The sequence below is a fragment of the Loxodonta africana genome, chromosome 6 (genome assembly GCF_030014295.1).
Source record: "Loxodonta africana isolate mLoxAfr1 chromosome 6, mLoxAfr1.hap2, whole genome shotgun sequence".
Classification (NCBI taxonomy): Eukaryota; Metazoa; Chordata; class Mammalia; order Proboscidea; family Elephantidae; genus Loxodonta; species Loxodonta africana.
In genome coordinates, this window is record NC_087347.1 from 129,602,381 (window position 1) to 129,621,659 (window position 19,279).

At 41.8% G+C, this 19,279-nt stretch overlaps 1 protein-coding gene across 7 annotated transcripts in view; it reads left to right on the forward strand.

Annotated features, from left to right (window-relative positions):
- Positions 1-4,360: 4,360 nt before the first annotated feature.
- IWS1 (interacts with SUPT6H, CTD assembly factor 1) overlaps positions 4,361-19,279 on the forward strand; it is a 41,175-nt gene continuing 26,256 nt past the window's right edge. Inside the window, exons 1-5 of one of the 7 annotated variants that reach the window (XR_010322341.1) lie at positions 4,361-4,671; positions 6,921-7,039; positions 15,838-16,987; positions 18,398-18,587; positions 19,134-19,191. Coding sequence is in view for 6 of the 7 variants with exons in the window: in XM_064287340.1 (XP_064143410.1) it covers positions 4,638-4,671; positions 6,921-7,039; positions 15,838-16,987; positions 18,398-18,587; positions 19,134-19,191 (1,551 nt within the window). In the remaining variant the exon portion in view is untranslated. Of the gene's footprint in view, positions 4,672-6,920; positions 7,040-7,524; positions 7,617-15,655; positions 15,710-15,837; positions 16,988-18,397; positions 18,588-19,133; positions 19,192-19,279 lie in introns of those variants that run through there. The other 6 variants (XM_064287344.1, XM_064287340.1, XM_064287341.1 and 3 more) reach the window with 6 other exon arrangements.

A 19,279-nucleotide genomic window follows, 5' to 3' on the forward strand; every position in this document is an offset into this window, starting at 1 on the left:
CTCTGCCCCATGACCAAGGTCAGTGGCATCCTGGTGACTAATCTGATTGCCCTAGGAAGACTGAAGTAGTGGGAGGAGAAAGTGAAACTTGGTCAGTTGTCAACACAATACTAAATAATGGTGATAATGATACTTTGCCTAGCTCCTGAAAGAAGTTGAGGGTAAGAGGCCCAGGTTCATTGCTAAGAGCTTCATTTCTGGGAAAAGAGGCATCAGGATGGATTTGTTACCCCTGTCTGGAATCCAGCCTTTGGTAGAGACTGTTCTGTGCTCACCAAGATCAGGTTCCTTTTCCTCCTGCCCCACAACTGGAATCCTCTTCCCATGGTTAGGAGAGGCCATGGAAGGAGGGTGAGTCATGGCCACACTTTCAGGCCAGGCTCTCTAAACCCTCCTGCAGGACTTTCTTTCCCCATCTTCTGGTGGCACACAGAGGGTCCAGCAGGGGATTCTGGTGGTTAAGAACTCAGCTGCGAACCAAAAGGTCAGCGGTTCAAATGCACCAGCCTCTCCTTGGAAACTCTATGGGGCAGTTCTATTCTGTCCTATAGGTCACCTTGAGTTGGAATCGACTTGACAGTAACAGGTTTGATTTTTTGTTTTTAGGGGATGGTGAGGAGCCCTGGTGGCACAGTGGTTAAGCGCCCTACTGCTAACCAAAAGGTCAGCGGTTTGAACCCACCAGCCATTCTGCAGGAGAAAGATGTGGCAGTCTGCTTCTATAAAGATTTACAGCCTCGGAAGCCCTATGTGGCAGTTGTACTCTGTCCTACAGGGTCGTTATGAGTCGGAATCAACTCTTTCATTTTTCATTCTTAAAGGGTGGTGGAGCCACAAATGGAAAGAGCCTGAGTCTTGAATAACTTCAGGGAGAACAGTGCCACCTCCACCCCCACCACTGACCCCATTGCCAGTTGGACTTTGCAGGAATAAGAACTAAATCTTAAATAAATCTTTAAATAAATGTAAAACTATTACAAAATAAAAATGTATTAAGAAACAAATAATCTTTTTGTAATTTTAATAATGATCCCCCATACACACATAAGTGTGCAGTGAAGCTGAGGTTTTCTCAGGAGGGCATGCGGTCACAGTTGCTACATAGGAGAGATGGCCGAGCCAAAGATGACATCAGTGCTCAGGTTGTCAGGGGCTCAGAATGTGATCTGATCACAAGCAGGTGACCCAGGCAGCTTCCACTCCAGGTGCTACTGAAGATTGGCACACCCAAGGTTTTCCAAACTATCAGGTGTAAAGTTAGTTTGCTATGACACAACCTAGTAAAAGTAAATGGAATAGAAAATGTCATATCAGGCACATTAAAAAAAAAATAAAGACTCTTTCCCACTTTTCTTCCCAGTTTTCTCTGCCCCTTCCCCCAAAAGACAACAAATGCTTTTTTCTGATACTATTTTCAGATTTTCTTAATGCAGTTATAAGCAACAGCAAATATATATTAATGCCCTTGTCCTGCATTTTACTTTTTTTTCATTTATTACAGCTTAGAAATCCTTGCATGGCAGTACCTAAAAAGCTTCCTCAATTTTTTTTTATTTATAGCTACATGTCATTCCATTGTATGGATTTATCATACTTTCGTGATCAGTTCTGTTTAGACATTTAGATTATTTCCAGTCTTTTGCTATCACAAATAAAATGTTGTCATGAATAATGCTGTAGATACCTCATTTGCACTTGAACAAGTGTATCACTATTATACACTTTCTGCCACCACTTGTCTGTCAGTTTGTTGTACTATGATGGCTTGTGTGTTGCTGTGATGCTGGAAGCTATGCCACCAGTATTTCAAATACCAGCAGTGTCATCCACGGTGAACAGGTTTCAGTGAATCTTATAGACTAAGACAGACTGGGAAAAAGGACCTGGCAATCTACTTCTGAAAAAATTGTTCAGTGAAAACCTTACAGATAGCAGTGGAACATTGTCTGATATAGTGCTGGAAGATGAGCCCCTCAGGTTGGAAGACACTCAAAATATGACTGAGGAAGAGCTGCCTCCTCAAAGTCAAGTTGACCTTAATGACATGGATGGAGTCAAGCTTTCGGGACCTTCATTTGCTGATGTGGCACAACTCAAAATGAGAAGAAACAGCTGCAAACATCCATTAATAATTGGAATGTAGAATGTAACAAATATGAATCTAGGAAAGTTTTCTCTCTCTTTCTGGCTTGGAGTATGTTTCATTGGTTTGACTGCTCCAGGGCACAGACCCCAATCGTGTAACAGAAGGAATACTCTTGATTTCTCTTAAAAGAAAATATAAATTTCGAGAGGAAAGCCAACCCTCTCTCTTCCATGCTTTCCCATGTCCTTTTCAGGAGCCTAGAACCAGGTTCTGCCAGCGTATTCTGGCTGGCTAACAAAAGTTCATATACCTGTAGATTATCAAAGCTGGATAATCTACATATTTTAGATATTATGACTTAATGAAGGGCCTGCTGAGAATTTATGGCAGAGCCGGCATCAGGAAACCCACATCTCTCAACTCCAAGCCTCTAGTACACCACATGAGACCTTACGGCAGGCTAGGCATGCCTAGAAATCCAGTCCAAAATGTGTGCTTTGCCAACCAACAAAGGCCCTATTTCTACAAGTGTACACTATGAGTCGCAATGGTCTGATACGCAATCCATCACGGGGATGGTGCAGAACCTAGCATGGGAATGGCATAGAACCACAAGCCAGCGGGCCTACTCAATGGCAACTGACAACAATACCTGCGGGGGCAGGGACCCTTGCTCAAACCTGGACCGGTCCTTCTCTAATCAAAAAGGCAAGAAGTTCTCCTTGTCAAAGACAAAAAATGAACAAAAAAAAGGACATTATTCAGGCTATTGCGGTAGAGAGAGCACTCCAGACTTAACTATCTTGGCGGGGTAGTTTTGTCTTAGACTTTTATAGGGATAAAGGCAGAATGATACACAGTTGGGATTATTTTGCAATCATGGTAGGTTTCAACGGGTCAGCTGAACAAAAATTGTTTATCTCTATGTCCAGCTAGTTTCAAGGACACAAACAGTTTTAATCTCAGTTAATTATTCATGAGACAAAAATGGGGGTGTCTGAGGGTCTGTGTCTAGCCTTATTAGCTGATTCAGGCAAAAAGGGAAATGTTTGTGTTTGACTTCATCACAGGTAAATAAGCGGGTCATCTGGGAGTCTTACGGGAGTCATAAGAAAGAGAGACAGCGAGTTTTATCAAAGTCATATGTGTAAGGGTGGTTCTTTACAGTAAGCACCTTCGGGGAATACAAAAGGGTATGAGGGATTTCTTAACCGTCACTGTTCTACCGGCGCCCCAGGCTCAAGAAAAGTTCACCCTCCTTAGAGTTTCATCAGATGATCTTTCTAGAAGCATGTACTTTCTATTTTTGACCAAGTGGCTTCGTAAAAAAAGAATTGAAGACGTTTTAAAAAAGAAAGGACGAAATATCGCCTACAAACGCGGCACTCCTGACCGCGCCAGTTAATACCGCATCATCTCCTTTCAGGCTCTGAACTACAAGTCCCAGAGAGCAATGCGCCACTTCCTCCGCGTACTAAGGGCTCGCGACAACTAAGGGCCTTGCTGCCTGACAAGACCGGTAGTTAAGTGGCAGTATGACTGAAAATGCAAGTAGGGGGTTTTCACTGTGGCAAGGAAACCCTGGTGGTTAAGAGTTCGGCTGCTAACCAAAAGGTCAGCAGTTCGAATCCACCAGGCGCTCCTTGGAAACCCTGTGGGGCAGTTCTACTCTGTCCTATAAGGTTGCAGTGAGTCGGAATCGACTCCACGGCACTGGATTTGGTTTGGTTTATAGGCTTGCTATGAGTCCAGTCGACTCGACGGCACTGGGTTTTTTTTTATGAGTCCAATTTACTCAGGGGCAATGGGTTCATTGTGGCGCAGCAGTTAAGCGCTTAGTAAAGACCAACCCTATAAACCAAACCAAACCCAGTGCCGTGGAGTCGACTCGACTCATAGCGGCGCTGGCTGCTAACCAGAAGGTGGGCAGTTCGAATCCACCAGCGGCTCCTTGGGAACCCTATGGGGCAGCTCTACTCCATCCTGTATATAGGGTAGCTTCGAATCAGAGTGGACTCGATGGCAACGGGTTTTTTTTTTTTTTTTTTATGGGTCATTGTTCAAGAGAGTGACTCAGATGTGCCTCAAAGAAAGGGCGGAGACAGAACAAAGAAAATGATGTTATCATTTCCATGGAGGACAGAACTAGCTACCCCCTAGAGAAGGTACTCAGTTGAAGCCTGAGCGCCCGTTCAATTTTCCCAGCATTCTCCTTTCCGGCCAGGCCTTGTGTCATTGCCGTTGTGTCTTCTCATTGGCCAGTTGGCTTGTGGCGGCGCCTGCGCGCTGCATTCCTTTGAGGGTCGTGGGTGGACGCCATTTTGGTCCCAGAGGTGTTCTGGGAAGTAGAGCAGTGACCCGCACGCTTGCCGGCTTCCCGGTCAGAGCGTTCGCGTCTTGCTACTGCTGCCGTCTTGCTCTCAGGTCCCCCAGACTCTCTGGTCGGGCAGAAGGCTCAGGGCATCGGACCGCGCCATCTAGGAATACCGCGGGAAGGAGGGGACCGGGGCGGCGCGGGGCGCGGACACTCCCCGCTGAGAGCCTGCCCGCGATGGATTCAGAATATTACTGCGGCGACCAGTCAGGTGGGGCGGGGGCCTGGGGGCCCAGCTAGGGGGCCGAGCGGGTACTTGGCGGGCCCCGCCGCGGGGGAAAAGGGGAAAAGCCGTGGAGACGTCCCCTGCCCTGTTCCGGCCCGAAGTAGACTGTGAGGCGGAGCGGGAAGAGTCCGCCTGCTGGATGCGGGCCCCGAAGTTAGAACCTTGGAGAGGGGATTTTAGAGGGAAGTCGTCTTCTAGGATCAACTAAGATTTTTGCTCAAATTAGGAAGCCACTTCCATTTACGAAGTTTCTGTGTGCAAAGTCCTAGGAAAGCAGAGCTCTCTCAGGTTAGGGGAATTTTCAGAGTTGAGCATTTCCGAGACTCCAAGGAAGCTTTTCGATGGGGGCGGGGATCCCACATAGACTTTACTAAATTGTTGCTCTTGTGTGCGGTCGAGTCGAGTACTAGTTTAATCTCCTGCAAGACTGGCTACCAGTAAAAAACCAGACAAACGCAGGACCCTTGTTTGAGTTGCATAACCATTTTAGAATAAGGAGTGCACCGCTGGCACTTACCAATTGGTGATTTTAGTGCCTGCCTTTATTTATTTTGCGATTTTTTCCTCTTTCTCCTCACCAAAGTTACACCCTCCCCCCCCCCCGCCCCCCACACGCTCCTGTTCTGTTTATTCAGTAAATCCTTTTGAGCCCTATTCTGTGCTAGCGGTGTGCTAGGCACTGGAGATAAGATGAATAAGTCAGGGCCTGTAGGGTACAGAAACGTTAATGTATGTGTCCTACAGCCTTACAGGGACTTCCAGTGGAGTCACTTACTTCCACTGAGTATTCTATGTCAAATGAAACTCTTGGTATAGTGGTTAAGAGCTATGGCTGCTAACCAAAAGGTCTGCAGTTCGAATCCCCCAGCAGCTCCTTGGAAACCCTGTGGGACAGTTCTCTGAGTTATAGGGTCGCTGTGAGTCAGAATCGACTCCATGGCACAGGGTTTGGGTTTTTTTTTTTTCTTCTTTTTATCCTATATCAAAGGTTTTTAAATAATTGTTTAAAAGTAAAACTTTAGTGTTGAGTTCACTTAGTTTCCTTGTACATGACAGTGAACGGTAATGACAGCAAAAATGCTTTTTCAGGAATGCCCTGCCGGTTTGCTTCAGATGTTTTCGGATGCTTTCAAAATAATTTTTCAATTGATTTATTTTTAAATTACTTTTTAAAAAAAGTTATCATGTAACACGTGTACATAGATTAAGTGCTAAAAGACATATCAAAGATAGTTCCCCAACCTTCCCCGTCAGCAACTTTCCATTGTTTTTTTTTTTGTATTTACCTTCATGTTCCTAATTTGTGTTATCTCTTGCTGCATCACTTTTAGGTGTCCTGTAATGTCCTATTATGGTATGACAGTATCTTACCTCTTAGGTGCCTTCTGTTCCATCCTCCCACTGTGGTTTTTCCTTAAACTCTGGAATTATGTTTTTATTATGGTTGTATGTTTTTTACTCTTAGCAAAGTAGCTCATTAGTCTGATAGTTCTTGTACAACTTTTTGGTTTTTCTTAAGTTGACTGCTCCATTTTTTTAAATGTGTATATTTTGATCGAACCTCTAGCTGAGTGTTCTCATATCCTTCAGCCATGAATTCTTCTCAACAGAATGACTTTGTATTTTAAAAGTCTTGGTTAATGTTAGGTAGCAGCTCATACTTACCAATCATTTTATAATGTTATAGTATATGCTTTAATGGGTTTATGGAATTTTTGGACTGGAGTTCCTTGTGCTCTTCATTCGTGAATAACTTACTGAACATTACATATCAGGCAGTGTTCTGGGCTCCAGAGATTCAGCATTTTGAACCAAAATACCTGCTCTTGTGGCACTTTTATTAAGTGGGGAAAGACTCAGATTAAAATAACTTGATAAAGCACAAAGTGCACTAGAAGATGGTAAGTGTTGTGGAGAGAAATACTCAGTTTTGACAAAGTTGGAATAGCCTGACTTAGTTAGGTAAGTAGCACATTATTATTTAGAGGTGGTTGACTTGGTCTTTAGTTATGTTTCTTAAGTTTTCCATTTCTTTTATGATATCTTACCTGCCATATATGTCACAACATATGTTATGATTGTTGATATTTGTGTGAGTGTTGTACTGCTGTTCAGAATATTAGCATCGTTAGTTACATCTTGTCAGTGGTAATACTTGCTCATATTTTTCTTGATTCAGTGTATTTATTTTAGCTGTAGATGTCACCTAAGTGGGTTTTTGTTTTATCTTTAAGCAGATGATGGTGGTGCTACCCCAGTACAGGACGAACGGGATTCAGGGTCAGACATTGAGGATGTTGTAAATGAGCAGCACTCTGGATCAGACACTGGAAGTGTAGAGCGTCATTCAGAGGTATCGTTTAAACAACATCTTGGGGGAGGCTTTTCCCTTGTATTCCATGAGACCTGTTCTATTCAGGAGTTGTGGAAACCCTGGCACAGATTTAGGCTTCAAACCTTAGGGACAAAAGAGTGTAAGTGAATAGAGGACGGCATTAAAAATCAATAAATAGATGTAGTCTGGGGGAAAGAAAGTTCCGATTGGGTCTTATTTCAGATATTAAGCCATTTTCCGTTATGCATGTCAATTCAGAGAACAGGCCAAGCCTTTGATATGTGACTAGGTTTCCCTATTCTCAAAATGATATCTTATTGAGGCAATGAGCATTTGAAATTATGAAGAAATACCGATTGAAAATGAGCTAACTGGGGGCCAACTAACAACAATCACTTATTAAAATTTATATCAGGATTTAGGCTTTTCACTTTGAGCTGTTAAAATTATATAGTGGTGGACAATGAAAAAGGAAGACCGAAAAATAATTGATGCATTCGAATTATGGTGTTGGTGAAGAAACTTGAATATATGATGGACTGCCAGAAGAACAAAGAAACACGTCTTAGAAGTTCATGCAGAATGCTCCTTACAGGTGAGAATGGCGAGACTTAGACATGTTATCAGGAGGGACCAGTCCCTAGAGAAGGACATCATCAAATACATGGTCAGTGAAAAAGAAGACAACCCTCAACAAGATGGATTGACACAGTGAGTGCGACAGTGGGCTCAGACATACTTAGTATCGTGAGGCTGGCACAGGACCGGGCAGCATTTCGTTCTGTTACGCATGGGATCGCTGTAAGTTGGAACCAGCTTGATGGCACCTAACAACAGCAAATGCAATTTAAAAAACTATTTTTGTTTATAATACAAAGACATATTGGATCATTGTACAGCATTTCAGCATGTTTCACATAATACATAAAGATTTATAAACTGATTAATTTACCTCCCAGATGATAAAGTCACTACTACACAATATTAACAAAATAAAATTGGGGAGCTTTTCAGTGAGCCAGCCATAAGTCTCTGGTAGAGACAAACTGAAACGCATAAGAATGTAAAGATAACCAAACTTTCTTTTAAGGACTTTATTTGTTATATATTATCCTTGATTACATATGCACAGAAAATTGTCCAATTTTAAGTAGTAGATACAATTCTTAGAGATTGTATCACTGACTTTGTCCTTTAACATGTCATTAGTATACATCCAACAGATACCTATTGTGTACCTGCTATGTATCAATATAACAGTAGCGTCTGACCTCATCTACATCCACATGGAGGGATGAGAATCAAGATCATCCCAAAGCTGATTCCTGGGAGGTGGAGGTCACACCTACATCCTCTTTCCAACTTTTTCACCTTTTCTGATATCAGCCATCACCCCCCAGCACTCTCTACTTCTGTGCCGGGTTCAGTAATTCATTGCAGCAGCCACATAGAACTCACGCACCGTATTCACGATTATGTGGTTTATTGGGGAAGTAACAGGTTACAACTCAGGATCAGGATCAACAGAAATAACAGGATACAGTTTGTCAGTCAGGACAGCTTCCAACCAAGACACCTTTCTGCTTCTGGGCTATGCCTGCAGGCAGGCAGCGTCTCTTTTGGCCATGCCCACCCCTGGACTTTTGTTTGTCTCTGCCCTGCTTGGGCAAGTGTTACAGCTCTTTTACTACCAGCAAGTACCCAGAGGCACCCTACTCCACCAGCAAGCCTCCTGCCCAAAGGCACTCGGCTCTCTCTTGCTCCGTGGGTCAACAAGCTCTCTGTATCCGCCTTGCACTGGGCTCCTGGTTCCCACTACTTGTTCTGCTGCACTCTCACTCACTTTCTTCAGTGTTAACAGCTCTCCCCCGTGTCTAGGAGGTTCTCACTGCAGGGACCTCAGGTCTAAAGAACGGGTTTCACTCCAGTCTCTTCTTGATGATAATGAGGTCCCCCTCAACCTCTATGCGATTGGCTGTTATGTAAGGAAAACCCTTGTCAGTTTCAAGGCATGGCCCTCCCACCAGGACCACTAACTGACCAATCCCCTTGGTAGGCCAGTCACTTAATTTGCATAGTAATCCACCAATTCTCACAAGGTCACTTAATCCTATTGGGTAGTTTTACATACCCTGTTTGCGTAATAGCCTGACCTGTTCCTGCAAGATGTGTAAAATAGAGCAATCACAGAGCAGACTGGCCTAATCTGTTATTTTTTGGCAGAATTATAAACCCAAGGCCGGAAAGGCCATATGTATGATAAATCCACTGCACTGTAGTCAGGCTCTTTTTCAGGCATTTTGGACATATCAGTGACTAAAAAAGGACTCTCCCACCCACTCACCCAGCATCACCAAAATCCTTCTCTTCTTGAATTTATTTTCCAGCAGTGGGAAAAAGACATTAAACAATGTAATGTTTTTTAATTGTATGGTTTGTTAAAGGTAATAAATACTATGGAGTAAGAAGAAAATCAGATCAGGGTGAAGGGCAGGTTTCAGGGTTAAATAAAGAAGTCCATGTAGGCCTTATTGAGAAAGTGACATTTGAATGGAGGCGTGACGGAAAGTACGGGAATAACCACGCAGTATGTGGGGGAAGAGCAGTTCCAGGCAAAGACCTAAGGTAGGAGTGTGCGTGATAGCTTCAAGGAACACCAAGGAGGGCAATGTGGCTAGAGCAGAGTGAGTAAGGGAAGGTGAGGTCAGAGGCCAGTTGGAGGTGGGGGAAAGGCTTGTCTTCCATTATTTTGATGGCATGCAGTTTTTTGTACGCTCTTAAAAATTCAGAATAAATTGTATTTAATGTGTTAATTAACCGTAGGTACTAGTTACTTAAGCCGTGTGTGATTTTGGTTTGAATATATTCAAAATGAATATGAGAAACTCCAAGCATGAGAAGTCAGTCATCTGTAGAGAAGACCTCTGATTGCTGTGTTAGAGGAAGGAACGGAATGTCAACATTGCTATAGCACATTTAGTGTGGCCGCACCATTGACCAGTGTCAGCTGAGAACCCTTGAGGGTGGTCATCTGACAGCCTCAGACGTCAGTTGTAAACATAAGCAGGCTTATCTTTAAGTATCTTCTACTTTTTTGTAATGAAATAAATGTGTGAATTGTTGAAAATTTGGAAAATAAAAGTTTAAAGAGGAAAATTAAAATGACCATATTCCCACCACAGAAATGATTGTTACCTTTTGACATTTTTTTCTTACGCATTTTTACTCTCTCCCGTGTGTATAATGTATGTAGTATGTATTTTAAACTTGAGATTTTACAGTATACATTTTGTATCTACATAATATTTTAAATCTCTTATTTCCCTTAAGAGTATTTCACAAGTGTTTTCCCGTGTCATTAAACATTATTCCTAAGCATAATTTCTAATGGTTACGTAGTATTTTATAGTTTGGATGTGCTATTATTTAACTATTCCCTAATTGCTGACATTTAGAGTGTTTAGCTATTATAAGTGAAGCTGTTTTGAACATTTATGTGCATAAACATTTGTCCTAATTTTTATTGTTTACTTAGAAATGGAGCAGAGGAGTTAACCACTTTAAATGGACTAAGAAAATTTAAGGCTTTAATAGATATTCTCCAGGGAGGCTATCCTAATTTGCTAAACACCAGTAGTTTGAGATTCCCCCCACGCATCTGTCAGTTTGTTGTATTGTTGGGGGGGGCTTGTGTGTTGCCGTGGTGCTGGAAGCTATGCTACCAGTATTCAGATACCAGCAGGGTCACCCATGGCAGACAGGTTTCAACAGAACTTCCCAGACTAAGAGAAAATAGGAAGAAGGACCTGGTTGTCTACTTCTGAAAAGAATTAGCCAGTAAAAACCTTGTGAATAGCAGTGGAACACTGTCTGATCTAGGGCTGGAAGATGAGCCCCCCAGATTGGAAGGCACTCAAAAGACGACTGGGGAAGAGCAGCCTCCTGAAAGTAGAGTTGACCTTAATGACTTGGATGGAGTCAAGCTCTTTGGACCGTCATTTGCTGATGTAGCATGACTGAAATGAGAAGAAACAGCTGCAAACATCCATTAATAATCGGAACATGGAATGTACAAAGTATGAATCTAGGAAAATTGGAAATCATCAAAAATTAAACAGAATGCCTAAAGATCGATATTCTAGGCGTTAGTGAGCTGAAAAGGCCTGGTATTGGCTGTTTTGAATCAGTCATGGTCTGCTGTGCCGGGAATAACAACTTGAAGAGGAATGGCATTGCATTTATTGTCAAAAAGAGCATTTCAAGATCTGTCCGGAAGTACAACGCTGTCAGTGATAAGATAATATCCATATGCCTACAAGAAATGCTAGTTGATATAACCATTATTCAAGTTTATGCACCAGCCACTAAGGCCAAAGATAAATTGAAGATTTTTACCAACTTCTGCAGTCTGAAATTGATCAAACATGCACTCAGGATGCATTGATAATTACTGGTGATTGGAATGTGAACATTGGAAGCAAAGAAGAAGGATCAGTAGTTGGAAAATATGGCCTTAGTGATAGAAACAATGCCATGTGAAATAAAACTTAAAAGTAATGTTCTTGAGCATTGGCTAGGTTTAAAAAAAAATTTATAAGCAAACTCAGTGATGGGTTAATTACATATATTAAATACCTGTTTTTAGGTTACTAACATTTTTTTGCCTAGGTTGTTAAAAGAGGTAAACATCAGTAGGATTTTCACGTATTTGTTCAGTATGGAGCGCTTTGAGAACTCAGAATTGTCACACCCTTTTGTGGTAGGCAGATTGGGAAGAAGGGAAATGCAGTTTGTGCACCAAGTGGAGAGGTGGCTATCAGATATGACCTAGGTATAACTAGTTGCCAGTTCTGTTTTTTTGTTTCCCTAAAATATTCTCTTGGACCACATGAACTTAACTGTGTGCTTTTTGGTCAGCTGTTCTGTTTCATGGAAAATGTATTGAAGGAAATAGGTATTTTAAAATTTAGACACTTGTAGATTTCTGCCACATAGAAAAATAGTATTCCTTCCTAGGGAGAAAAATAGACTGGGGGCCTGTTGAGGAAGAGGTGGCATGGAAATGGAGCCTGGCTTCTCGTGGTTTTCTGACTAGGACAGCATAGTGGGCCCAGCCATCCACCTGCCCTCAAAATCGGTGACAGTCACGTTAGCTCCAGCCACACTTTGAGCTAAGTAAAGCTGGCAGTCTCCTGCGGTAACCTGCTCGCTGTTGTTTGGATCTTACCCCTGAGAGGTTGTGCTGTGGTAAGGAAAGCATTCCTATGGGGAGTACACCAAAACATCTAGGTTATTCTTGGCCACCATTGTTCTTATTTGCCCTATTTATTATCCGTTCTTTTGATTCCACTTATGCTTTCCTTTATCTAGGGTAGATTTCAGCCTTCGTCTTTGATTCTGCCAAATTGAGGGGAAAAAAACACTATTATTTGCCTTGTTTCTTTTCTGTTCAACTTTATTTTGTGGGGTTTCTTTTAAATTTTGATGATTATATATCCAGCAGCCCTCCTTGGAAACCCTGTGGGGCAGTTCCACTCTGTCCTGTAGAGTCACTGCGAGTTGGAATTGACTCGATGGCATTGGGTTTGTTTTGTTGTTGTTCTTAAGGTAAAAGATTTTTTTAATGGTCCCTGATCTTAAGGTCAGGGTATTGTAAACACAGATGTGGAAACAAATACCTTTCAGTGAGGTAGAAGTACAAGGTACTGTGGGGAATATGAAGGAGAGAATGGCTAACCGGCTCAGCCTTCACGGGGGACGTATGTGAGCTGAACCTTATTAGGCACTGTGCTAACTGCTGCTATACACCCATTTAATCAGAACAGCCCTTCAAGGTATAGATACTGTTGCTAACTATTACAGGAGGACATTGAGACTTTGAAGAGTTAAATAAATTTCCGTAGATCACACAGTAGAGAGAGGCAGAGCTGGGGTTTGGACCTCAGGTCTTTCTAACTCTATTAACCGTCACTTTGTGCTGCACATAGCGGAAAGTCCATTCTCCATAGAGAGAAAGATGGGAGACACTTCAGGAGGTGGGTATTTTTGCTAAGTTTGGAGGTGTGAAAAGAACACGGAGAGGAATGATAGTCTAGGCAAAGGGAAGAGCATTTGTTAAGGAGATGATATAATGAAACCAGTAGTTCTGTACATCAGGAGCAGGGTTTCTAAAGCGTGGTCCTTGGCCCGCCTGCATCAGAACCACTTGGATTACCTGTCAGAAGTGCAGTCTTTGACACCCTGCCCAGACCTATCTAGAGGAGTTTAGAAGCACAGGAATCTGTATGTTTTTCACAAATCTTCAGGTGATTCTTAGGCACACTAAAGTTTGGACCCTGTTGGTGTAGCGCATAGGCAGGAATCTGCTTCATTCTCAAAGTCTTAACCATGGTGTAGAAATTTCTTTTTCCAATACTCATCCACTACTTTTGTTTTTGACTGGGTCTAAGATTAACCTGCTTTTGATAGGCAAGGACCACTCTGGTATAAACCCAGTGCCATCGAGTCGATCCCGACTCATAGCGACTCTGGTATAGGCTTCATTTTATTACGCTTTCGTAAGAGTAGTTTCTTAAAGTGCTGGAGCACTCCAGGAGCTGCACTGGAGTGATAGCCTTGTGTTATTTTATTGAAGGAATTCTAAGATTCTTTCATACGCCATAAAAAGGAATGAGTTTTTAATACACATGCTAAGTAAAATAAGCCAGACACAAAAGGGCAAATATTGTATGATTCCAGTTACGTAAACTATCTAGAATGGGCAAATACATAAAGACAAAGTAGGTTAGTGGTTACCAAAGGCTGGGGAAAGGAGAAGTAGGGAGTTATTGCTTACTGGGTACAGAGTTTCTGTTCAGGGTGGAGAGGTTTTGGAAGTAGATAGTGGTGATAGTTGCACAACACTGTGAGTGTAATTAATGCCACTGAATTGTGTACTTAAAATGGCAAATTTTATATTTTACCACTGTAAAAAAATTTTAAGTGCCTTCTTAGAACTTACTTTCTAAGTAGTTAATTTTTCATCTACAGTCTTTTAAAATACACAATTATTAAATTATGAGATGGCTAAAAGTAAATGTTTAGGAATACGGAGTACTGTACCGTAATGCAGGATTCTGTTAATCCTCCAGCACTACTGTCAGGTTTAATAGATAAACGTCGGTTTCAGCGGGTGGAGGGTAGGGTGTGTGACTGACAAGGATCTAGCGCTGTGGCGAGTACCCAGTGATAACTCAGGAAAAATGTGTTGGGGAAATTTTGAAAGGTTTATGATTTTGGAAAATTTTCTGAACACATTATATTTGAATGAATATAGCAATTATTTCTTTTGAACACTGCAGTCAAGATGGTACTAAAATATGGAGGAAACAAACACTCAAACTTTCGTTTTGTAGACTTTTATAGTATGTATTTTTGTACTTTGAAGTTGCAGTCACAGCATACTTGGTCTTCTCTAAATGAGCCTAGGATAAATTGAAAGTCTGGATCGTGTGAAAACATTTCCATGCTATTTATCTTCTGATACACTTTCGCTACGGAATTATGTCATAGCCTGTCAGTAGGCATATATATTATGTAAATACTATTTGCTACTTGAAAATTGATCTACGGTAAGTTCACGTGAAGTCCCTGAGTGGTTCAAACAGTTAATGGGCTCGGTAATTGAAGGTTGCAGTCAACCTTGAAGCACCTTAGAAGAAAGGCCAGGTGATCTCCTTCCAAAAAATCAGCCATTAAAAACCCTGTAGAGCACAAGTTCTACTCTCTCACACACACCTGGGGTCACCATGAGTTGGAACTGACTCATCAGCAACTGGGTTTTAATTCATTTCAGGTAGCTCAATCACATATTCTAAGCAGAAATATCTGGCTCAGTAAATTTTTAAGAGGGAAAATGCAAACACAGAAATACTTTCACTTTTTAAACCAGAATATTATCACCATGTTATTGCAAGTTCAGATACTAGATGGGGAAAACATTCCCCAGATCCTAAAACACATGCTACTAGTATTTTGATATGTTTCATTTTGTATATTTTCTAATGCATTTTGAAAAAAAAACTATAATATACATGTTGTCAGTTTTGTGCCCAAAGCGTATATTTTAATATTATTTCAAGTAAAGTTACGTGTTAGTATGGTTAAATGAGTCGTGTTCTCCATACAACCTAACGTTTTATACCAGGGTCACCACTAGATACATGTAGGACCGTGACCACTGTAAGCCTCAGTTTTCTTTTCATGAAAAGTACTGTTGTAAGGAATAATGAGCTGTCAGGAAAGAGGCCAGCGTAGGATGTGGCTCTTAATAGGTGCCTGATAAATAACTCCTCTTCATGTTTAGATTCACTTGGGAGAATATGCCCTGTATGTTATTTGACCCTTTAAAGAAAATTGTGTCATAGTTATTTCCCTCAAATAATTTTAACCTTATAAAACCCAAGAAATGCTCCTTTGTAAAAAAGAACTTGGGTACACGTTTGCTGGCATTTCTTTGATAAATATAGCTGGATTTTTGGGACCTAGAATTAGATGAGAATGCTAGGCTTTTTTGTTTAATCCAGCTCTTCAAAATTAATCTCCCATGTAGTAATCTCGGGATTATGCTTTTCAGATTTGTTTTGGGATCTGAAGCAGCCTAGCCATGTCTGAAGATGACCTTCTTTAAAGTGGGATGTTTGTATAAAGGTATAAGATAAGAATTCTACATTTAAGAGTGTATATTCCTACATTTAAAAAATTGTCTAAATTTGTAACATTCCACTATCAAACTTTTTTTTTTTTTGTACTTAATTTTTTCCCATTTTATTTTTCAGAATGAACCTAGTGATCGAGAAGATGGCCTCACCAAAAGGCATCATGTGATGGACTCTGAGAATGATGACCTCCGAAATCTTAATGGTAGCGACTCTGAAAGTGAGGAGCTTCACGGGCAGAAGGACAGTGACTCTGAATCTGAAGAGCACCCAGAGCCTCCTGCAAGTGATTCTGAAAATGAGGATATCAATCGCCACGGGAGCGACTCTGAGAGCGAGGAGACCAGGAAGCTACCAGTTAGCGACTCTGAAAACGAAGAACTTCCTAACGGGCATGCGAGTGACTCAGAGAATGAAGATGTTCAGAAGCATCCTGCCAGTGATTCAGAAATCGAAGAGCTCCAGAAAAGTCCTGCCAGTGACTCTGAGCCAGAGGATGCTCTAAAACCTCAAGTCAGTGATTCTGAGAGTGAAGAGCCCCCAAGGCACCAAGGCAGTGACTCAGAAAATGAGGAGCTCCCCAAACCTCGAGTCAGCGATTCGGAAAGTGAGGAACTTCCTAAACCTCAGGTCAGTGACTCGGAAAGCGAGGAGCCTCGGAGGAATCAGGCCAGTGACTCTGAAACCGAGGAGCTTCCCAAACCCCGCATCAGTGACTCAGAGAGTGAGGACCCTCCAAGGCACCCAGTCAGTGACTCTGAAAACGAGGAGCTTCCCAAACCCCGCATCAGTGACTCAGAAAGCGAGGGCCCCCCAAGGCATCCAGTCAGTGACTCAGAAAATGAAGAGCTTCCAAAACCCCAAGTTAGTGATTCAGAAAGTGAGGACCCCCCAAGGAACCGGGCCAGTGACTCTGAAAACGAGGAGCTCCCCAAACCCCGCGTCAGTGACTCTGAGAGTGAGGAGCCACAGAAGGGACAGGCCAGCGATTCAGAAGCTGAGCGTCCCTCCAGGCACAAACAGAAGCCTGAGTCGGAGGATGACAGCGACGGGGAGACCAGGGGAGAGGATGCAGAAATGCAAAATGACTCCTTTAATTCAAATAGCCATACAGAGAGAAAAAGGGTTCACAGTTCTGACAGTGAGGAGGAAGAACCAAAAAGGCAGAAAATTGACAGTGATGAAGATGAAGAAAAAGAGGGGGAGGAGGAGAAAGCAGCAAAGCGGAAAGCTGCTGTGCTTTCTGATAGTGAAGATGAAGCGAAAGCAAGTAAGGGGTTATTTTGGGCATGGCCTCACTTAACGTCTAAGCCTATAACTGTGAAGCATTGCTTGTCACGTTAGATCTGTATCCTGCCATTCAGCTTGATGTTCTCAAATGTCACTAGGAACGGGTTTGCCCTGGCTTTCATTGGCTCTTCTTAATACGAAATTTTCTTTGAGTTGTTGTAACAACTTTTGTTCAGGTCTCATTGCCTCAAAGTGTTAGACAGAGTGTCAATGAGAATATAAATGCCTTCATTTTTTACCAGAATGGGTAATGTTTCAGAGAAAGATGTCCACATGAAAACCCCTCACTGTTTCCAGAGTTACCTGTGTATCTCTGACAGCTACTTCATTAGATCCCATACAAACGGCAACTGAGCTGTCACAGATACCTCTCACTTGATAAATACCCAAAGGCAGGGAGTCTTTGGAGAGAACTGTATTTAGAGATTACGTCTCTGCAGAGTATTCCAGGGTGCTATCTAGGAACTCTTTTTCACTCTCGATTTTTACTTGATTACTTTGTTATGAAGCTTATCTTTCTTTGGAAAAGAGGTATCCCCTCTAACCTTACAGTTCTTATAGGAGAAAGGAAAATTGGCCACACATGCTGCCAGTTTGGTAAGAAAGGTGGGAAATTTCAAATTGTTTGGCAACAGTTCAGAAGCATGGAGAGTCTACCAAAGAACACCCAGTTCTTTTTAGTTCCACTAATACTAGGCAGCGTAGAAGGAGTGCCAGCTCTGCACATCAGTCTCATCTTACATTCTCTGTCCCCCAAAAGGAAAGGTAACCATTGGTACCCACTTTTATATGATGTTTTTTGGGTTTTTTTTTTTTTTTTCCCATCTTTTGGGCACTTTTTCCTAAGCAGAGTAACAGATAATTGTAAGATGACTCTGAACCTTGTAGTTATCTTATTCAAAACCACGTGTCAGTGGGCCCTTTGATTTTTGCCACATATAAGCAGTCCCTGGGTTGTGAATGTCCAGCTTATGTAGTTATGAGCCAACTCCCGTAAAGCCTATTATATTGAAAATTCGAGGTACATATGATGGTTTGTAATAAGAAATAGGCACTACTTTGTGATGTGCATCAGAACATCAGTATTACTGAATTATGTTAAAGATGTTTTAGTATATCTGCAAGTTTTTTATGAGTAGAAAGGTACACTATATGCTGTATACTAAGACGTTTGACTAACTGACATTAGATAGTTCTGAGTCGGAATCGACACGACGGCAGTGGGTTTGGTACCTAACTGTTCCGACTAATGTACAGATTGGACTTAGGAACGTAACTTGTTCATAATCTGGGGACTGCCTGTACTGCCATTTTAAAGGACCTGTTAGGCTTAGTAATCCATGACCATGACGAAATATAAGTTTGATTTTTTTTTTTTTTTTAACAACAGCAAAGAAGAGCCGTGTTGTCTCTGATGCAGATGATTCTGACAGTGATGTTACCTCAGAAAAAGCAGGCAGAAGAGAAAGGACTGTAGCGTCAGACAGTGAAGAAGGAGTAGGGAAAGGCGAATTGTCTGATAAGAAAAACGAAGAGAAGGATCTTTTTGGGAGTGACAGTGAGTCGGGGAATGAAGAAGAGTAAGTGACAGTGTGATGTGAGTTTTCAAGGGTTCTTAGAGGGTGGTGGAGAGGGGTTTTGTCTTTTAGGTTTTTATGAACTTGTATTAAAATTTCTTCTTAAGGTATAATGTAATACATACTGCCTTGAACGCATAACCTGGGGACTCAGGGTTTTAGTTTTAGTGTCTGAACTGCTGTATCTCACAAATCCCATGTTAAGTGAAAGAAGCAAAGAGGACATGTTGTATGATCCCATTCACCTGAAGTTCAGGAACAGGCAGGACTATCTGTGGTGATGGAAATGAGTGTAGTGGTTGCCTTGAAGGCGTTGGTGTGGTGGACTGACTGAAGCGGCGCGGGGGAATGTTCTGGGAAGATGAAATTGCTCTACATCTTGAGGATGCTCGTTACGTGAGTGTGTGCATTTGTCAAAACCCATTGAACTGTATGCTTGAGAGCTGCACGTTTTACTATACGTGAATTATATTTGATTTTAAAAAGGTTTTATGGCTCTTATGCAGATGGAAACAAATTAACGTTTTTCTGTATTTGTTTCTCCTCTAGAAACCTTATTGCAGACATATTTGGAGAATCTGGTGATGAAGAGGAAGAAGAGTTTACAGTAAGTATAAGATGGAAGTTTTTCCACTTTAATGCTTTTTGTTTTCATGGCAGTGGTTCTCTTGTAGGTGAGTGTGGTAAGTTGGAAT